The sequence below is a fragment of the Ipomoea triloba genome, chromosome 3, assembly GCF_003576645.1.
Source record: "Ipomoea triloba cultivar NCNSP0323 chromosome 3, ASM357664v1".
Taxonomy (NCBI): Eukaryota; Viridiplantae; Streptophyta; class Magnoliopsida; order Solanales; family Convolvulaceae; genus Ipomoea; species Ipomoea triloba.
In genome coordinates this window covers 14,605,375-14,624,523 of record NC_044918.1, presented here as the reverse complement: position 1 = coordinate 14,624,523, position 19,149 = coordinate 14,605,375, and the positions used below count along the sequence as shown (strand labels likewise).

Here is a 19,149-nt window from a genome sequence, read left to right as displayed (position 1 = left end):
CAAAATTAAAAAGGATGAGTCCTACTAGGGAAAGGAACTAAAAGATAATAATAGATCTAGATTGCGATTAAAAAAAAAAATACAAAATTGTATAAAAGCCATTCTAAAAATTTATCTCCATTCGACTTTCAGAACCAAACCCTTCCAACCTCACATCAATCAAACGACAAAAGAATATGGACCAACAAAATTTCTTTAATTCTCTTCCTCATAACTTGATTATTGATATTTTCGTGAGGGTGGCGGCTCATTCATTTAAGGATTTCATCAACATAAAATTATGGTATGTATATAGATCGATATATACACTTATGTTCAATATTGAAATCTCTGTTGGTAAATACTGAAAATATTTTGGTAAATTTTGTTGGTAAATTAAAGTATTGAAATCTCTAAATATATGTGTATAAGATGTAGACAGAAATATTGAAATCCGTGTTGATAAATCACAGAAAATATTCAGTTTATCAACGAAAATTTTGTTGGTAAAATAATATTGAAATCCCTAAGTATGTGTATAAGGTGTTGCTATTTAATCGATTTCTAGATCAGTTTGATGCAAACTTCATTATATATACTAATTACATAAAATCATAGGTATTCAATTTACCAACAGAAATATTGAAATTTGTGTTGGTAATTAAATTACTTTGAAAGTATTCAATTTACCAATGAAAATTCGATTGATAAAATATCATTTTACGATTTTCTTGTAGTGTTATGAGTCATTAAAAAAGCTTCAATATATTGACTTCAATTCCTGGATTTGCAGTTGCCGAGGATGGAATGAATTGAGTGAGGATGGCTGTGTTGAAACATTTATCCCTTCATGAGTTCAAGGAATGGAAACTTAAACTCCCAGAAAGTGAAGAATATAAAAGAAAATCAAGTTGGTTAGTGAACAAGTGTGTTGACGCAGGTAATGTAGAAGCATTATATAGAAAAGGGTTGGTATGTATATATACATATATAAATTAATTTAAACATAATGATCATCATTTTACTTTTAATTTGATTTTTTTCATGGTGCATTTTTTTTAAAATTATTATTGTACCTGATTTTGAACTATTTTGATTAGTAATGCCTTTCAATTAGCCCGGCCCCGGCCCTAGGCTAGGGCAGGCTAGACCCCACACCACCCCATTCGTATGAGTATAAGGCTATCTATATTAGTGAATCTTTCATGCTTTTTAAGAAATCAATGTTTATTTGGAGGAGAGCAAGAGCGATGAGAGAAGATGTTAGGTCTTCGTCCAAGATGGAATTTTTGGTGGGCCCGTCAAGAGAGAGAAAGAGGAGTGACCTTATATTTTGCTTTATATATATATATTAAAAATTGATTACTTAAAAATTGCTGCAAAAATCTTACTATTAAGGATGTGTAATTATTTATACACGCAGGTTAGTTACTTAGGAGGGTCGGAACCAGAAAAGGGTTTGCAGTGGTTGAATAACGCTGCAAATGCAGGGCACGGCGGAGCAGAATATGCGGCGGCGATGATCTCAATACTTGGGGGTGACAAAGAAGGTTGGAAAAGTGGAACCCTTCGGCTGAAAGGCATGATGCAGTGCAAGGAATTGAGGAAGAAAGCCATAAATGGGCTTGTGCAACTGATGTCAACCCACATAAAGCAGGCAGCGGACTACCGGCTTCGCACGTCACCGGTGAAGCGGTAGCATCGTCGGTGTTGCACCAGACGCCGCCATAAATCCCGGTTATGGAAGATTAAGGGTGTTGCATTTAAAGAGGAGGGAAAGGGGTGTTTGCGTTGCATATGTGACGCCCATATTTCACAAGCTTATTTGATTATGTCCACCAATGGTTATATATAGTGTCAACGCCGGCACTCTTATGATAATATAATCAAGTTTCAATTCCCTTCACTTGAACGAAATTTGATATTATATTGATAGATGATAGCTTAATTAATAATTTTTTGTGAAAACATTTTTCAGAAAATGACTCTGTTTTTTTTAAAATATTTTGACCCTGTTTGTTAAATGGCTATTAGCTTATCGTAGAAAGGTGTTTGGTATAATTTCTTTTCTCAGGAAACTAATTGAAAATGTTGGGTAGAGCCGAAGGAAAGAGATTATATAGTGTCATGTGGCTAGTGAATTATCACATCCTAGTTCGTTGGTTCCATGGACTATAGATTTGATCTAAAAGTTTCATGTTTCTAGCAATTGAGTGAGTGAATGATTAACCGAAAACGCCTTATGTATACACATTGATGCTTAATTCTACTGATTTTGGCTCTTAAGTTCCAACTTCCAAGAATAGACACAGCATTATATTGCTAGTCTGTTCTGTTGATCTATTGGTTTAATTGGAGATAAACATCACGCTTTTTCTATGATTCTATCTACCCTTTTGAGCCAACTGTAGTTTTACATGTTTAGATTGGTTATGGGAAGAAAAAACTCAAAAAAGTTTAACAAGTCTAGTGTTTTTTTTGGTCAAATTAAAGGTTGGTATATGAAAACTTAATATTGTTTTAAGCAAACAATCAATCAACGTTAGATCACAATTAATAGTCTAGAAACTTAACTCATAATAGCAGACTCATAATAGCGGAAGCATAAGTCGTGTTGATCTCCAGCCACATGCCTTGTTGTGCTGTAGATCTGCAGGGTGTACTGTTAGTCGTTTTGCCTCACACTTAACACAGTACTATATCTTTAGGTGCTATATATTGTCTATCCTGCATCTCAGTATGATGGTGGCCTGAATTGGACTAAACCTAGATGTCTAATCCAATATATAACTTAATGGGTCTAGTCCACTTGCACCACATTATTAAGGCCCATAATATATAATATATATTATTGTATTGGGAAAAGTCTTACAAGACTTTCTAAAAACTATCTCCGATCCACTCCACTCTCATAATCGATCAAACCCTAGCTTCCAACATAACCTTAATCAATCAAAAGAACATGATCCAACAAAATTTCATTAATTCTCTTCCTCATGACTTGATTATTGATATACTTGCGAGGGTGGCGACTCATTCCATTATGGATTTCATTAACGTAAAATTGTGGTAAGTATCCATATACATATACACATTCATCTTTACACTTTAGCTACTAAAAAATTTTGCGGATAAATTATTGAAACCAGTAGATATTTAATTTACCAACAAAAGTTGATTGATAAAATATTAAAATTCACAAATGTACTGTGTGTATAAGACGTTGCTATTTAGTTAGATCTGTTGGTATTTTAGGGTTTTCTTGCCGTGTTTTGTGCTATATAATAAAAAAGCTTCATTATATTAATTACTTCAATTCATATGTATTCAATTTACCAACAGATAGAAATATTAAATCTGTGTTGATAAATTGCTGAAAGTATTTAATTTACCAACAAGGACTCTGTTGGAAAAATATTAAAAGTATGTATAGGTTGTTAAATTTGTTGGTATTTTACAATTTTCTTGTAATGTTCTGTGCTATTAAAAATAACTTCAATATATTGACATTATGGATTTGCAGTTGCCGAAGATGGAATGAATTGGGTGACGATGGCTATGTGTTGAAACATTTATTCCTTCATGACTTCAAGGAATGGGAAGTTAAACTCCCGGAAAGAAGTTTGTTATTAGTAAACAAGTTTGTAGATATCAGCGGTATAGAAGCATTATATAAGAAAGGGTTGGTATGTATACACACATATATAATTTAATTAAGGATAATGATCATCATTTTACTTTTAATTTGATTTTTTTTCTATGTTGCATTATTATTGTCATCCTTTAGCAGGTTTTCTTTTCCCAGTATTATTACTTTTAAAAATTTGTAAATCTTATTTCAAGTTATTTGTTTGGCGTGGGCACGAAGATTGATTACTTAGGAGTCAAGGAACCAGAAAAGGGTTTGCAATGCTTGAAGAACGCTGCAAATGCAGGGCACGCCGGAGCAGAATATGTGGTGGGGATGATCTCAATACTTAGGGGTGGCGAAGAAGGTTGGGAAAGTGGAACCCTTCGCCTGAATGCCATGAAGCAGTGCAAGGAATTGAGGAAGAAAGCCATAAATGCCCGTCGGAAACTGAAGTTCATCCATGATGACTTGCCCCGAGCATGGGTAGCCTGGACAGTCCCCGGTATCTGGAATCCGTGGGTATAAACGCCCGAACAGCCCACCTGACGCAGGCAGTCTGGTCACAGCGGTGTCTGACTGCAATCGTTGTCCAAAATGACGTCGTTTCGATGTTAGTGGACGCGAACGCGACGACGTCGTTTACGTACATGGTGTACATTGCTGTGTGCACCGTGGTGCACAGTATAATTTGCCGTCTGACTGGGTGCGGGCCACTCAGAGGAGGCCCTTCGACGAGATTCTTTCTTAATCCATATTAGGCAATATTTGTGATGGTTTAGACAGTTTTTGACAACTTTCTTAAGTCCAAATTTCTTAATTAATTTTTCTTGTAGAGTTATTCCCATCAAACATCAACGATAATATAATCAAGTTTCAATTCCCTTCACTTGAAATTTGATATTATATTGATGATGATAGCTTAATAAATTTTTGTACAAACATTTTTTAGAAAATGACTCGTTTTTTCAAAGAATATTTTAAATTTCTTGATGTTTGGATTAATTGGCTGAAGGTTGAGAAATTGTATTTTTTTAGAAAAATAAACATATTATTTGTTATATAATAACACTAATAGAAATTGTATTTTTTTAGAAAAATAAACATATTATTTGTTATATAATAACACTAATAATAATAATAATAATAAGTGGTGATGGTGTCGGTTGGTGATAGCTATGGAGGTGGTGTGGTGTGGGTGGTATTGTGGTGTTGGGGTGATGGTGTGATGGTGTTGGTGGTGGTGGGTGTGGTAACAATAATATGGAAACTAGAAAAGAGATGGGATAAGATAAACATGAAAAATAAAGAATTTCTAAAAATCTAAGAAGACATTTTTGGCCGAATTAATTTTTTTTTTTGATTGATCATAATGAATATTTTTTTTTTGTTACAAATATATATATGTGGACATTACTAGATGAATTATATTATGATGAACAAAAATTTAAGAATTTTTTCAACTTTTTTTACCACATCAGTGATGTCTCAAAACTGGTCACCAAGCTTGATTGGAATATATGTTTAAAAAACATTGTTGTTCTGGTCTAGTCTTTTAATTTTAAAATATATACATATATAAGTAATAAAATTCTTCCTCAAGCTCAATTCTTACTACAAACATTACAGGTTTTTAATTATTTGGGTTGAACATCTTATGTGTAGAAGTGTACAGTTTGGTATTGCCGTGTTGAGTCTCAAAGTTAGATGATTTGATTTACCTCCTCATAGACATGAGAGTGGACTCATAAGATCCAAAATATAATCCGACAAAGTTGAAAAACTTGAACTATTTAAATAAAAAATGGTTAATACTTAATAGAGAGTTGCAAATTTATATTGTCCATACTTCATAAGCGGATTTGTTATTGAAATATTCAACCAATTGTTATTTTTGGAAAAAAATAACACCGGTCATAATTTTATTTTGAGTTAAAAAGTAAATGGACAAATTAAAGAGGATGAATCCTACTAGGAAAAGGATTCTAGATTGGGATTAAGGAATACAAAGCCGCCATTATAGTTTATAAATTGCATCAAAGCCATTCTGAAAACGATCTCCGATCCAATCCACTTTCAGAATCGATCAAACCCTAGCTTCCAACATAACCTTAATCAATCAAAAGAACATGATCCAACAAAATTTCATTAATTCTCTTCCTCGTGACTTGATTATTGATATTCTTGCGAGGGTGGCGACTCATTCGCTTATGGATTTCATTAACGTAAAATTGTGGTAAGTATCCATATACATATACACATTCATCTTTACACTTTAGCTACTAATTAAAAAAATTTGCGGATAAATTATTGAAACCAGTAGATATTTAATTTACCAACAAAAGTCGATTGATAAAATATTAAAATTCACAAATGTGTGCATAAGACGTTGCTATTTAATCTAGATCTGTTGGTATTTTAGGGTTTTCTTGCAGTGTTTTGTGCTATATAATAAAAAAGCTTCATTATATTAATTACTTCAATTCATATGTATTCAATTTACCAACAGAAATATTAAAATCTGCGTTGATAAATTGCTGAAAGTATTTAATTTACCAACAAGAATTCTGTTGGAAAAATATTAAAATTCGTAAGTATGTATTTAAGATGTGACTATTTAAAATTTTCTTGTAGTGCTCAATATATTGACATCCTGGATTTGCAGTTGCCGAAGATGGAATGAATTGAGTGAGGATGGCTATGTGTTGAAACATTTATTCCTTCATGACTTCAAGGAATGGGAAGTTAAAGTCCCCGAAGGAAGTTGGATATTAGTAGACAAGTGTATAGATGTCAGTGATTTAGAAGCATTATATAGGAAAGGGTTGGTATGTATATACACATATATAATTTAATTAAGGATAATGATCATCCTTTTACTTTTAATTTGATTTTTTTTTTCATGTTGCATTATTATTGTCATCCTTTAGCAGGTTCTCTTTTCCCTGTATTATTATTTTTAAAAATTTGTGAATCTTATTTCTAAGTTATTTGTTTGGCGTGGGCACGAAGATTGATTACTTAGGAGTGAAGGAAACAGAAAAGGGTTTGCAATGCTTGAAGAACGCTGCAAATGCAGGGCACGGCGGAGCAGAATATGTGGTGGCGATGATCTCAATACTTGGAGGTGGCGAAAGGGATGCCATGAAGCAGTGCAAGGAAATGAGGAAGAAAGCCATAAATGCCCGTCGGCAACTGAAGTTCAAGCATGATGATTGGCCCCGAGCATGGGTAGCCTGGACAGTCCCCCGTAATTGGAGCCCCTGGGTATGAACGCCCGTACAGCCCACCTGACGCAGACAGTCTGGTTGCGGCGGTGTCCGACTGGGTGCAGGCCACTCAGAGGCGGGGAATTGAGAATTCGCGTGGAATCTTGGCAGATTCAGTTTGATTCTGTCTTAATTCATATTAGGCAATATTTGTGACGGTTTAGGCAGCTTTCACAGATTTCTTAATTCCAAATTTGTTCATTTTCACCCTCTTTCCGTTCCAAGACCTCTAAAGTCATATTGTAAAGAATTATAATTTTAGTACAAGGGCAATTACTCTGTCCGATTGTTCTTTGTACTTTTGATTATTTTTCTCATTTGCCCATACCCACATAAAAGCAGGGGACTGTCGCATCGTCACGTTGTTGTTGCACTCCATTGATTTGAAGACTTGATGATCTGTTTAAAAATACGTATTGTTTTTTATTTTAAATATTATTATTAAACTCCTAATTATTAATTTACAAGTAATTTAAATTTATTAAAACTCCCTATTATTTGTTATATTTTTTTATGTTTGTATATAGCAAAGATATATGGGAGATTATAAAATTTTTACTGAAAAGTTTAAACGAACCAAACATTTAATTTTTCTTGCAGAGATATTCCCATCAAACATATTCCTGAGAAAGGACTAAACGCCCTCCTAGTCTCAATTTATTATACAAGTCTCTGCTGTTACCTGTTAAATCTGGAAAGGTCAATGCGGCAGCCTCAAATTAAGTCAACGAAAACCAAACTTTTATTGTGAAAATAGAAGAAAGAAAGTACTTCTAAAATTTTATTAATCAATGCAATTAATTTTCAATTCGCGCATGCCCGGCGGGCTACCGGCTATGTGGATGGTCCATGGATGGCTTTCGGCGACCTCTCAAAAGTCCAAACATGAAACGTCTCTACTACAAATAAAATTCTTTTTCTTATTTTTATTTACGGAAAAGATATAATTGATTTGGTCAAAACAATAAGACAAATAAATTAAACTTAAAACCTTATAATTATTAAATTAATAGCTCAACAGATTTAGCTGGGATTGCCGCTAATTTTCTCCTTAAGAAGAGCAATACATACAACCTCAGGGTTGTATCAAAGACAATCGAGTAATTATTTACAAAGGCCGGCACATATGAGAGAATATAATGCTTGTTTCTTTCTAGGGATATCTTCATTTCTAATCTAAGAACATCATCTTCATCTTCTGATCATCAGTCATCACAGTACTGGGATAATCTGATCATCATGTTCATCACATGCAGCAGCATGAATAACGCATGCAAGTGAAGAAAAAGACCCAGAACGTACGTGTTGACATTTTGGTGTGTGGGAATTGAATGGAAGACAGTTAGGATTAACGCGTTGAAAAATGGCATGGATGTTATGTTCAAACTGGAAAGAAATTGCACAGTGCTAGGCTGCTAGCAGTTTGTTGACACTGACCAAGAAGATCTTGGTTCTGAATAAACAAGCAAGTTGTCCATAGGTAGGACAAGACAACCTTTCTAAAAAGATTACACCCTACTGGCTACTGTTCCTATTTGGTGGTGGACGTTTTGTGTCCGACCACTTGAGAAATGTAGTCGGAAATTTCAATCACTTTTCCGGGTGGTCAAAAATATCGACAAAGGATTTTCTGGATACCTAATGCGGTTGAAAAAGTGATCGGATTTAAGGTATTTCTGAGGGTGGTCAGAAATAACGTGATTTCTAGCAGTGGTAGTGGAAGAGGTAAATGGTGAGAAGTGCAACAGTGCCTCAATTATTTATAAGTTTTTTAAAGTGTTTGTACATTAGTACCCATAACCGAACCTATTCTATGATGGATAAATTAAACAAGTTGTGGGTAGGTAGGACAAGACAACTTTTCTAAAAAGATTACACCCCAATTCCGAGGGTCCCACTGTCTGAATCTTGAAGTCTTGGTGAAAAAGGTAAATTACAAGATATACTTCCCCTGTTTATAAATTTCTTAAAATATTTTCATACCACTCTTCGCTTAGAACCGAACCCCACCTATTCTGACTGCTAGCGAAGCGAAACTATTGGTCGCCAGCAAGACAAACTTTCATGAGACAAAAAGCATTGACGCAGCAATTTTGAAAAGACATATTTGTTTGAATCGAATAGTTTATTAGGAAGTTGATAATACTAACCTGCAGGCCGGCGTTTCCTCCAAATGGCAGCAAACTACGACTTCACATTGATCTTCAACCACCTATTTTTATTGCCTACCAGAATGAGTCCAATCAGAAACAGACAACTGTGTACAACATTATTCAAACAATTCTATTCCTTCACAGGAAACTGAAGAAATGTTCAAACATATATCCAAATATAATAAGTTGTTAATACCTTGAGAACAAGAATGGTTATGAACAGCTTTATAATCTACAGTGTTAAACCATGGATGAAGCTTCACCACCTCCAATGGTCTCCTCAGGATTTCCCCCTGTTGGGGTTCTGCTGGAATCTTTAATTAATGTTTCCAGTGAAGTTGTTTCGGTTGAAAAGCTTCCGTTTTTACAGAGAAGAAACGTGTCGACAATGGTGAGAAGGGTTAAACTTCTTTCGTCGTTGTTTGAAGAGATTCAAGAAGCATCGAGTCCACTCCCGCCATCTTCGATCCTCTGCTTGAATGAGCTTTTGTCGGTGATTCAAAAGATTAAGCTTTTGATTGAGAGTTGCAGAGATGGGAGCTGTTTGTGGAACCTGATGCAGACAGAGTCTGTTTCTAATCAGTTTTATGCAGCAATGAAGGAGATGGGGAAGGCACTCGACATTTTACCTCTGAGTTTACTGAATATAACAGTGGACACCAAAGAGCAAGTTGATCTTCTTCACAAGCAGGCGAAACGGGGCGAATTGGTTGTTGATCCCCGCGATGTTCAGAGACGAGATGAGCTTCTTCTCCATGTGATGGCGGCTGCCAATGAGAACAGCAGCAAGAAAAAGGGGTTCGTTGATCTTGGAAGCGCGAAGGAGATTCTGAGCAGCATTGGTTTAAGAAGCTCGTTAGACTATGAAGGAGAGATCTCAAAGCTGGAGGCAGAAGCTGAGAAACAGGCAGGCACTGGTGGATTGCTTGTGGTTGTGAACATTAACAATCTCATCTCACTGCTTTCCTTAGCAAAAGCTGCAGTTGTTGGAGACGAAGAAAGTCTGAAAACTCGCGAGGATTTGAGGCAGCGTGCAGAGGTGAATAATACTCGACCTGATCTGTCATCGTCTTCGTATTCAGCAGTCTGCAACATCCCTGATGAATTCCGTTGCCCAATCTCGCTTGATTTGATGAGAGATCCTGTGATTGTGGCATCGGGGCATAGTTATGATCGGAATTCGATTGCACAGTGGATAAACTCCGGCCACCATACTTGCCCAAAAAGCGGGCAAAGGCTTATACATATGGCGCTTATACCCAACTATTCATTGAAGAGCCTAATCCACCAATGGTGTCAGGAGAACAACATCCCAATAACAGAACCTTCAGCATCTTCAGATTTGGAAAGAAGCAGTAGCAAGAGGAAATTGTGTGAAGATGCCATTGATCATATCTCTGCAACTAAAGTAGCCATGGATGCTGTCAAGATGACAGCAGAGTTTTTAGTTGGAAAGCTCGCGACAGGTTCTCCAGATATCCAGAGGCAGGCAGCATACGAGCTTCGGTTACTGGCCAAAACAGGGATGGATAATCGCAGGATCATAGCTGAGGCGGGAGCTATTCCATTTCTGGTGACTCTTCTCAGTTCCCATGACCCAAGACTCCAGGAAAATGCAGTCACTGCCCTGCTCAACCTTTCCATACATGAGAACAATAAGATTCTTATCATGTCTGCTGGTGCGATTGACACCATAATTCATGTTCTGCAATCGGGGAAAACAATGGAGGCAAGAGAGAATGCAGCAGCAGCAATCTTCAGCCTGTCTATAATAGATGACTACAAGGTCATCGTTGGTTCTCGTCCCACAGCCATACCAGCATTGGTGGGGCTCCTGGGAGAAGGAACCACGGCTGGGAAAAGGGATGCTGCGACAGCTCTATTCAACCTCGCACTTTACGATGTTAACAAGGTGAATGTTGTGCTAGCCGGGGCAGTACCTTTACTCATCAATCTCCTGATGGACGACAAGGCAGGAATAACCGATGACGCTTTGGCAGTTCTTGCCCTTCTTTTAGGTTGCAGTGAAGGGCTGAAAGAAATTAGAAAGAGCAGGGTCTTCGTACCTCTTCTGGTTGATCTCTTGAGATTCGGATCCAGCAAGGGGAAGGAAAACTCGATTACTCTGCTGTTGGGGCTCTGTAAAGACGGTGGAGAGGAGGTTGCAGGAAAATTACTAATGAACCCGCGAAGCATTCCTTCTCTGCAACAGTTAGCTGCCAATGGATCTCTGAGAGCGCGAAGAAAGGCTGACGCTCTCCTCAGATTACTGAATAGGTGCTGCTCTCAATCTCGCAATCCTGTAAGATGACAAAGTACATATATATATATAAACCATAGATGAGAGAATAAATGGGAAATATGTTCACTTACACAACATTTTACACTTTGTTCCCCAAGCTAACATCCACAGCATTCAACTCTTTTCCGGTTTCCTGTAAAACAAAATACAACTGTAAGAATGTAATACGCAACAGCAATCATAAAGTTCCATTTTCCTGCTTCCGCTATACCCTTTGTATCAAAAGCTAATACAGTATTCAAAGAATAAGAAAGAACAGAATCAAAGGATGCAAGACTTGAAAAAACAAGAATCTCCATCAATCATTAATAATATAGATAGAAGTGTACCCTCCACTGAAGCAACTGACAATTATCTATAGAAATTACTGAATGGTTACACTGTTTTTTGAGTAAATGCTATAGTAGCAGATAAATATACACGAGGAATTACTACAATAATTAGAACAAATATACAACTACGGTTGCGGGATCTGTAATTTTTGCTTTTTATACATGATTTGCAACTAGATTACAAGTAGCCGTGGCCCCTTTTGCTTCTCTCCTATTACTACTCACTAGACATATTATATTATTACAAAATGAAAAGATAGCTGGAAAGGTTCAACTTCAGTTCAACCAGACAATCAGCGACTGAGCAGCAAGTCCATCCATGAACCATGATTCACGAAGGTGATGTGTAGGCATTTGGTTACATCTCCTATGATTCCACTAATTCCAATTGAATATGGGTGCCCATTATCTTGTAGTTCCAAAACCAGGTTCCAGAATCCATTGATCTATTCTCAATGGCATTAAGTTGAACTTCAAAACCTGAAGGAAAATTATAAACTCAATAAGTAAACCAATTAAATGATGATAGCAGCACTATTTGAATCAGCAAATCTGATACAAATGAAAACCCTTATTAAAATACCTGAATTTCCGGGTGTTATCTTCATTTTGTAGCCATCAGGAACTTCAAATACATGATTTCCCTGCATATCAAGATACAAGATAAGACTGTAGTTTTACACAATATGTTAGATATTAAAGGGAAGTTGAAAATATGTTAGATATTTTTATCAAGATATTAAAGGGAAGTTGAAAATATGTTAGATATTAAAGGGAAGTTGCATTATCAAGATACAAGATAAGACTGTAGTTTTACACAATATGTTAGATATTAAAGGGAAGTTGAAAATGCAATTTAAATTAGGAATATAGTCAATATACACATACAACTGTTGTACCCCTAATAACATCCTAGTGTGTGATAAAATGATAACTTGGTCCACCTATACTACAACAATGTCAAAGCTGTCAAGTCAATCTGACCTGTAAAATAACATCCATTGCTTCAAATTCAGCATTTCCATGCAGTATCACCTTTACAGACTCAAATCGCTGCACATCATGCTTCCAGTATAAGTTGTCTCTAGAATTCCAATCAATGCCATCATTAAGAACCTTGACATTCTTGAGCTTACATCTGCTACACCTGGCCAGAGCAAATTGATCTAAAGAAACTTGTATCCTCACTACTAGATTTACAGATCAAAAGGAAGACCATGTGTAATAGAGTACCTCTTTCCATACTGTAGCACAGTTTCACCATTTTCATCTAGCATAGTTGAACCCATAACATTCTCGGCCAAAATAATCAAACTTCCATCAAGCTGAAAAAGGGAAATAAATTAGAAAAGGCACAATCACAAGCACGAAGTGTTATTGAACCAGCATTCAGACCTGGACATCTCTCCAATAAAACTCAGCAACCTCTATCTGTAACTCTGAACCTTCAGAGATGGAACCCCCATGAAACTGAGAAACAAGGAGACAATACAGTTAAAATTTGCATGTCACATGTCTTAACTAATATTAATAGAGTGAGTTTACAAGCTCTGCAAAGTGTGGATTGACATGAAATCAGTATTAGACAATTGTGTACAAAAGATTTAGTTAACATGGACTACTCCAGAACACTTAATAAGCCACCGGAAATGCATTCGTAGATAGATTGGAAAAAGATGAACAAAGGAATATTTAACTCAATGGCCACCATTTCTTCATTGCGAAGTTAATAGGAAAGGAGTTCATGGAGCTTAACTTAAATAAAATAAATGGAAAAAGAATAAAAGAAATGAAACACAAAAATAAAAAATAAAGAATATAAAGAATTAAGCATGTCAGGAAAAGACCATAATAGCACTGTTATTGTGACTTACTTTTTGTCTAATGACTTCCCAAAGAGGCCCCAAAGCAGGATGAAGAAGTATAAGAAATGGTGGTCCAGAGTCCACATACTTATTGTCACCTTCAATCTTCAGACAGTAACAGAAGGTGGTGAAGAAACTGAAGATAATGGACTCATGTTTCAAAGCAAAACAGTTAAGTATCTAATACCTGTGGAATGTTTATCCCACAATGGGAAAGAATATCATACGCATTACGCATGGTATCCAACAGTGCACCATCGGGAGTCTGCAGTAAATAATTTCCTGTTAATTGGTGTGTCTAAGCATCTACTAGAAGACTTGGGTTATGCATCAAACTACAGAAATCAGAAGAAAACCTGAAATCTTAAATCTTAATGATTGGATGAAGATGCAAAATTTAAAGACTTTCATCACCGAGGTATAACTTCAAAATAAGGACATTGGAATAGGCACAAAGGAAAAACTTGTTTTTAGCTCCGACTATTATCAGATAACTATTCGGCAATTATTATTGAATAAACTCATGTCATTCTGCAGTGACGTGGAACTAACAAGATGTGATTAGGGTAGAAACCCAAACTCCACAGTGAATGTTGATGAAATAAGATGAGTTTTACTGTAAGGAAACTGTGGCTAGTAATTTTACAATTTTACTCGGATAACATCTGAAATGAAACTCCCGTGAAAAGGGGGAACATCTGCATCTATAATTAAAGAAAATGGAAATATGTTTTGTTTTCAAATGAACCAGAATGGAAATCTGCAGTAGAAATCCTTTATGAGGCCTGACACTTCACCTGTGGTAATAACGATGTCTGGCAGAAGTATCTATTTCTAACTCTAGAGAGAGAAAAAAACTAAGTCTGTATTAATAAAACCAAACCTGACGTAAAGACTTGGCAGCATGAGTCCTTTTCTTCTTAGCAGACGATGTAACCTTCTTCCTTTCATTATATACAATGAAAGTATCTAGTCCATCTGATATTTAGAAAAAGTGGTTTGCATCATTTTTTCAGACAGATGCTGAAAAACATTATATCAGAGTGTTCAGTACTCTTACCTTTTACACCTTCATAACATCGTGATGGAAACATATTGGAGAAATTATCAGCAATATTTTGCATTGTGCATTCAAGACGACCTCCAGGGACACTAGAACAAATTTAATGTGATAACATAAGTGTCTTTATGAGTAGCAACTTGGATGACAAAAAAATCAGCATGTCTATTTGTACTAATAAAAATGAAAGAGTAGAACAATCCAATAAGAAGCTGAGATGGGTAATAAGAATAAACATGATAAAGCAATACTTTCAAATCCCAAAGTGAATTACTAGCACAGGAATATTTTAACAATTTGTAATGACTGTATAAAACCAAATTAATGCTACCAAACTACCAAAGCAATTTCAAATAGAACAGTTGATAGAAAAATAAGTACCTGTGGTTGGTCCCAAACTGGTCCCTGTAAGTGATTGGTTTCTTCACATTAAGAACCATTCCTGGCAAACACTTCTCATCTTTACTTGACCCAACATTCTCAGCAGAAGGTAAATCAATGTATAAAATATTTGTATTAGCAGGAAACTCAGCCTGCAAACTTAATAAAAGGAAGAATATACAAATTCAAGACATTCCTAAACCTTCAGTGAATTAAGTATGGAAAATGGGAGGAAAAATACCTGTTACAAGGAAGAGGCTCATCCCTGATTCCAAACTTGTCAAACTCAGTGTATTCAATACAAGACAGGCCATATTTCCAATTTCCATTGAGGCTTTTCCTCTCCATTAAAACATTTATTCCTTCAGTAGCTCCAGTACTTCGCTTACAGGATGCAAAGCCCAATTTCTGAAAGAATATCAATTGATGGTAAGAACACAAGAAATAGTCTTATTATGTCTCCTTTATCTCAAAGCAATCAACAAAATTATTAATTCTCAAGGCATGTCCAACAAACTTCCAGGTCTGATCAAAGCAATAGCAATTTCATTTTCAAAGACGTAATAGAAAACAAGAAGTGCCTCACTTGTCTATAACTTTTTCTTTTGTGTGAGTGAGTTTTTATTGATTTCCTTTAAAGTAGGAATTTTGAGACTAACAAATTCAATACATCCATCCAACTATCCTGGCAGCCATACTGCCTACACAATGGAGCACCACTACAGTGACTAGAATAGCATAAAAACGAGATTTTTCACTTCTTACCTTCCCATGGTGCAAACCAATTCCCGCCAAAGCCAAAAGGGTTAAATCTGTAGCTGCCGCAACATTACTGAAAATTCATCAAGACCAATATCTAAGTCCCTCTGCAATCAGTTTCACCTTTCAAGACAATTAAACTCATTACAGTAACAGCTATTCAATGAGCATAACCTGACTTGTCGGACAGTTGCCCCTATTCGTCCATGATCACGGAACCACTGGAAAACACCTTTATCGTATGCAAGTTTCCATATCACACCATGACCACCAGGCTTGCACACAGGCAGGAATGGTCCAGAAGCCAACCACTGCCCATCTTTGGCACTAACAGCTGGAACAAGAGGCTAGAAATTGACAAACTATATTATGAAATGAGCAATTACATTCATTTTTTTTATGAAAAAAAAAAAAAAAAAAAAAAAGAAAAATCTTGTCAAACCTGTTCAAAAAATATAAAATTAGATCTTCCTCTTCCAAACCAGCTATGTTTTTCACACAGAGACGTAATGCGCTTATGATTGTTTTTGGCAGCACTTGTCATTATTGCAACTGGAATGATGCATTGATGTCCGTACAACTTATAATAGAGGAACTCTCTAGCCTTGCATTAGTTAAAAGGATCACACTGTTTTAGTTCCAAATTGGCTTTTTGAATTAAACATGAATGTTTTAATATGTTCATCAAATTTTAGCAAGGAAGGTATCCTCACCTGAAGATCTCTTATAAGGCCTTCCAAAAGTGTACGCCCACAGTAAGGAAGCATTGCAGCAGGAAGACATTCACCTGTGTCAGGGTCAACCAAGCCAAGCCTGTCTGCTGAGCCTCCAAGAGGGTAAATTTCTCCCAAGTCAGGCAAACCCTGGGAAAGAATAAAATAATAACACCAACTCTATCTAAAGATATGCAGGCCTGAATAAATTCATTCTATTCACTAACCTCTATTCCCCAAAGGGCTGCTTGAGATGCATATTCTACGTCCCGAGAAAGATCAAGTGCACAAGGAGGGTGTATTTCTATGATCTCACGTCCCAACGATTTATCTGTGTGAGCAGACCAATTGTTTGTCTGTCTCTCCGAAGTTGAATGAACAAGAAGCTCAAGAACCATTATCTGATATCTGCAGTCAATAGTTCAAATTAATGTTTCAGATTATCATCTGCATAACCCTAGACAATTACTGTATCTAATTAGAAAGGTTCGCAAGTCACGTGACAACAAATTTAAATGAAATGAACCAAAAAGTAATGATGGATAAGAGAAACTCAGAAACTCACCCAATTATGCCTCCAATGCAATCATAAAATTGCTCAATCTCTCCCAGGGACTTCAATAGCGACCTCAATGCCCTAATATCTTCTTCTCCAAGTCCAAGGCCTCCCCCGCCGCCGCCGCCTTCATTCACATCCCATTTCTCAATCATCTCAGCCAAAGCATAGAGCGCGCTCTTGAGCGAACTCCGTTCCGAGTCAAAATCGCCGCCGAATTCCCCCAATACATGCTCCTGCCCAGCAGCCACCAAACACTTAAGCAAAAACACTTCATATTTATCCAAATTCAACGCCCCTAGAAACCTGGAGAATCCACTATGCCTCGAGTAGAAAAACGACTTCACTCGAGAATCGGAGTCCACTACTCTAATCCTCCCATCCAAACTCGCACAATCCGAAATCCTCGACCTCAGAGCCTTCAGTCTACCAATTTCCTTGTGGAAGTCAAAATCCGGCGCCGGCGGAACGTACTCTACCGGCGCGGTGGAAACTCGCGAAACGCCAATACACGGCCGCGACGACGAGAAGAGCGCGGATGAAACGGAGCTAAGCCGCCTCGCTGCACAATTGAAGTGGCCGAAGGAGGTGAACACGAAAGGGGAATTCAGAATCGAAGACTTGGAAGTGGAGCTGAAGAGAATGCTGGTTTGCTGAAGCATTGGAAGCGCAGGCGCCATTGAAAGAGAATGGCAGAAACTATGTTTTTTGGAAGCATTTAACAATGGAGGATAATAAAGAGGAGATGCTTGAAGCATATGCGGATATACCGAAGTCTAGCAGACAGGGAAGAAGTGAGTATTTCCTTTACATGGTGGGAAATGTGGTTAATATCATCCGATTTTGATATGTTGGCTCTATTCTCCCAAATATTTAGTGTTTTTTTTTTTAAGGGAAAATGGCATCTTTAGTCCCTGAGTTATAGGGGTAGTGTAGACTCAGTCCCTAAGTTATGGCTGTATGCGAGTTTAGTCCCTCAGTTATTCACAAAGTGGCGAGTTTAGTCCCTGGACATTAAATTTGACGAAAAAATTAAAAAATATTCAAAATTTGAGGGGTAAAATAGGAAATTCACATTTTATTATTATTCTTATATCAAAACCACTTTTACAACATTATTTTTTCACTTCTTAGCCTAATTATTTTCAATATTTTTCATTTTTAAAAACATTTTAATAACTTTCAAATGACTTGTTAGGAACGTGACTCTCGTATAACACATTTAAAACTTAGCACAAATAAAGAAATGCATGATCATTGTATTTAGGTGTATGAAACACACTGTCTAACAAGTTTTTATTTTTTTACTAAGTAACAAATGTAATAAAATTAAACTTTTGAGATAGGATAGTGTGTAAAAAAATCTCAAAAGTTTTAATTGTATTACATTTGTTGCTTAGTAAAAAAAATAAAAACTTGTTAGGATAGTGTGTTTCATACACCTAAATACAATGATCATGCATTTCTTTATTTGTGCTAGGTTTTAAGTGTGTTATACGAGAGTCAGGTTACTAATAAGTCATTTGAAAGTTATTAAAATGCTTTTAAAAATGAAAAATCTTGAAAATAATTAGGCTAAGAAGTGAAAAATAATGTTGTAAAAGTGGTTTTGATATAAGAATAATAATAAAATGTGAATTTCCTATTTTACCCCTCAAATTTTGAATATTTTTTAATTTTTTCGTCAAATTTAATGTCCAGGGACTAAACTCGCCACTTTGTGAATAACTGAGGGACTAAACTCGCATACAGCCATAACTTAGGGACTGAGTCTACACTACCCCTATAACTCAGGGACTAAAGATGCCATTTTCCCTTTTTTTAATAACTAAAGTTTCTACTTTGTAGCTACGAGGGAAAATCCAGTCAATCTATTTTCAATACTTAATATTGTAAACTTATGTGCATAAGAAGTTTAATCCAAATTTACTTTTATTGTTTATATTATACTTGACCTTTACCGACTTCCATCCAACAATTTATCACTCCCAGCATCAACCAATCTTAATTGTTATTGCTTCTTTCTTTTTTTGAGGGAATCTTAATTGTTATTGCTATAACTTGAGCTTGTGACCCGGTCACGAGAATGAAACACTGAAAATATTATTTTATTCATTGTGATGGTGATACTTGTGATGATACAACACTAAGA

At 36.1% G+C, this 19,149-nt stretch overlaps 2 protein-coding genes across 2 annotated transcripts; one reads left to right on the top strand and one right to left on the bottom strand.

Annotated features, from left to right (window-relative positions):
- The first annotated feature begins 9,215 nt into the window (after nucleotides 1-9,215).
- LOC116012160 (U-box domain-containing protein 1-like) lies at nucleotides 9,216-11,539 on the top strand. Its single transcript, XM_031251638.1, has one exon. The coding sequence runs from the start codon at nucleotides 9,277-9,279 to the stop codon at nucleotides 11,338-11,340; it is 2,064 nt and encodes a 687-aa protein (XP_031107498.1). The 5' UTR covers nucleotides 9,216-9,276; the 3' UTR covers nucleotides 11,341-11,539.
- A 128-nt stretch (nucleotides 11,540-11,667) lies between these two features.
- LOC116013583 (UTP--glucose-1-phosphate uridylyltransferase 3, chloroplastic) lies at nucleotides 11,668-17,824 on the bottom strand. The gene is made up of 17 exons (XM_031253421.1): nucleotides 17,007-17,824; nucleotides 16,669-16,849; nucleotides 16,442-16,591; nucleotides 16,171-16,332; nucleotides 15,903-16,075; nucleotides 15,735-15,801; nucleotides 15,211-15,377; nucleotides 14,970-15,128; nucleotides 14,589-14,680; nucleotides 14,412-14,506; nucleotides 13,716-13,793; nucleotides 13,538-13,633; nucleotides 13,059-13,133; nucleotides 12,897-12,988; nucleotides 12,648-12,810; nucleotides 12,247-12,307; nucleotides 11,668-12,143 (listed from the first exon to the last, which is right to left on the bottom strand). The coding sequence occupies exons 1-17, from the start codon at nucleotides 17,753-17,755 to the stop codon at nucleotides 12,031-12,033; spliced, it is 2,673 nt and encodes an 890-aa protein (XP_031109281.1). The 5' UTR covers nucleotides 17,756-17,824; the 3' UTR covers nucleotides 11,668-12,030.
- Nucleotides 17,825-19,149: the final 1,325 nt, after the last annotated feature.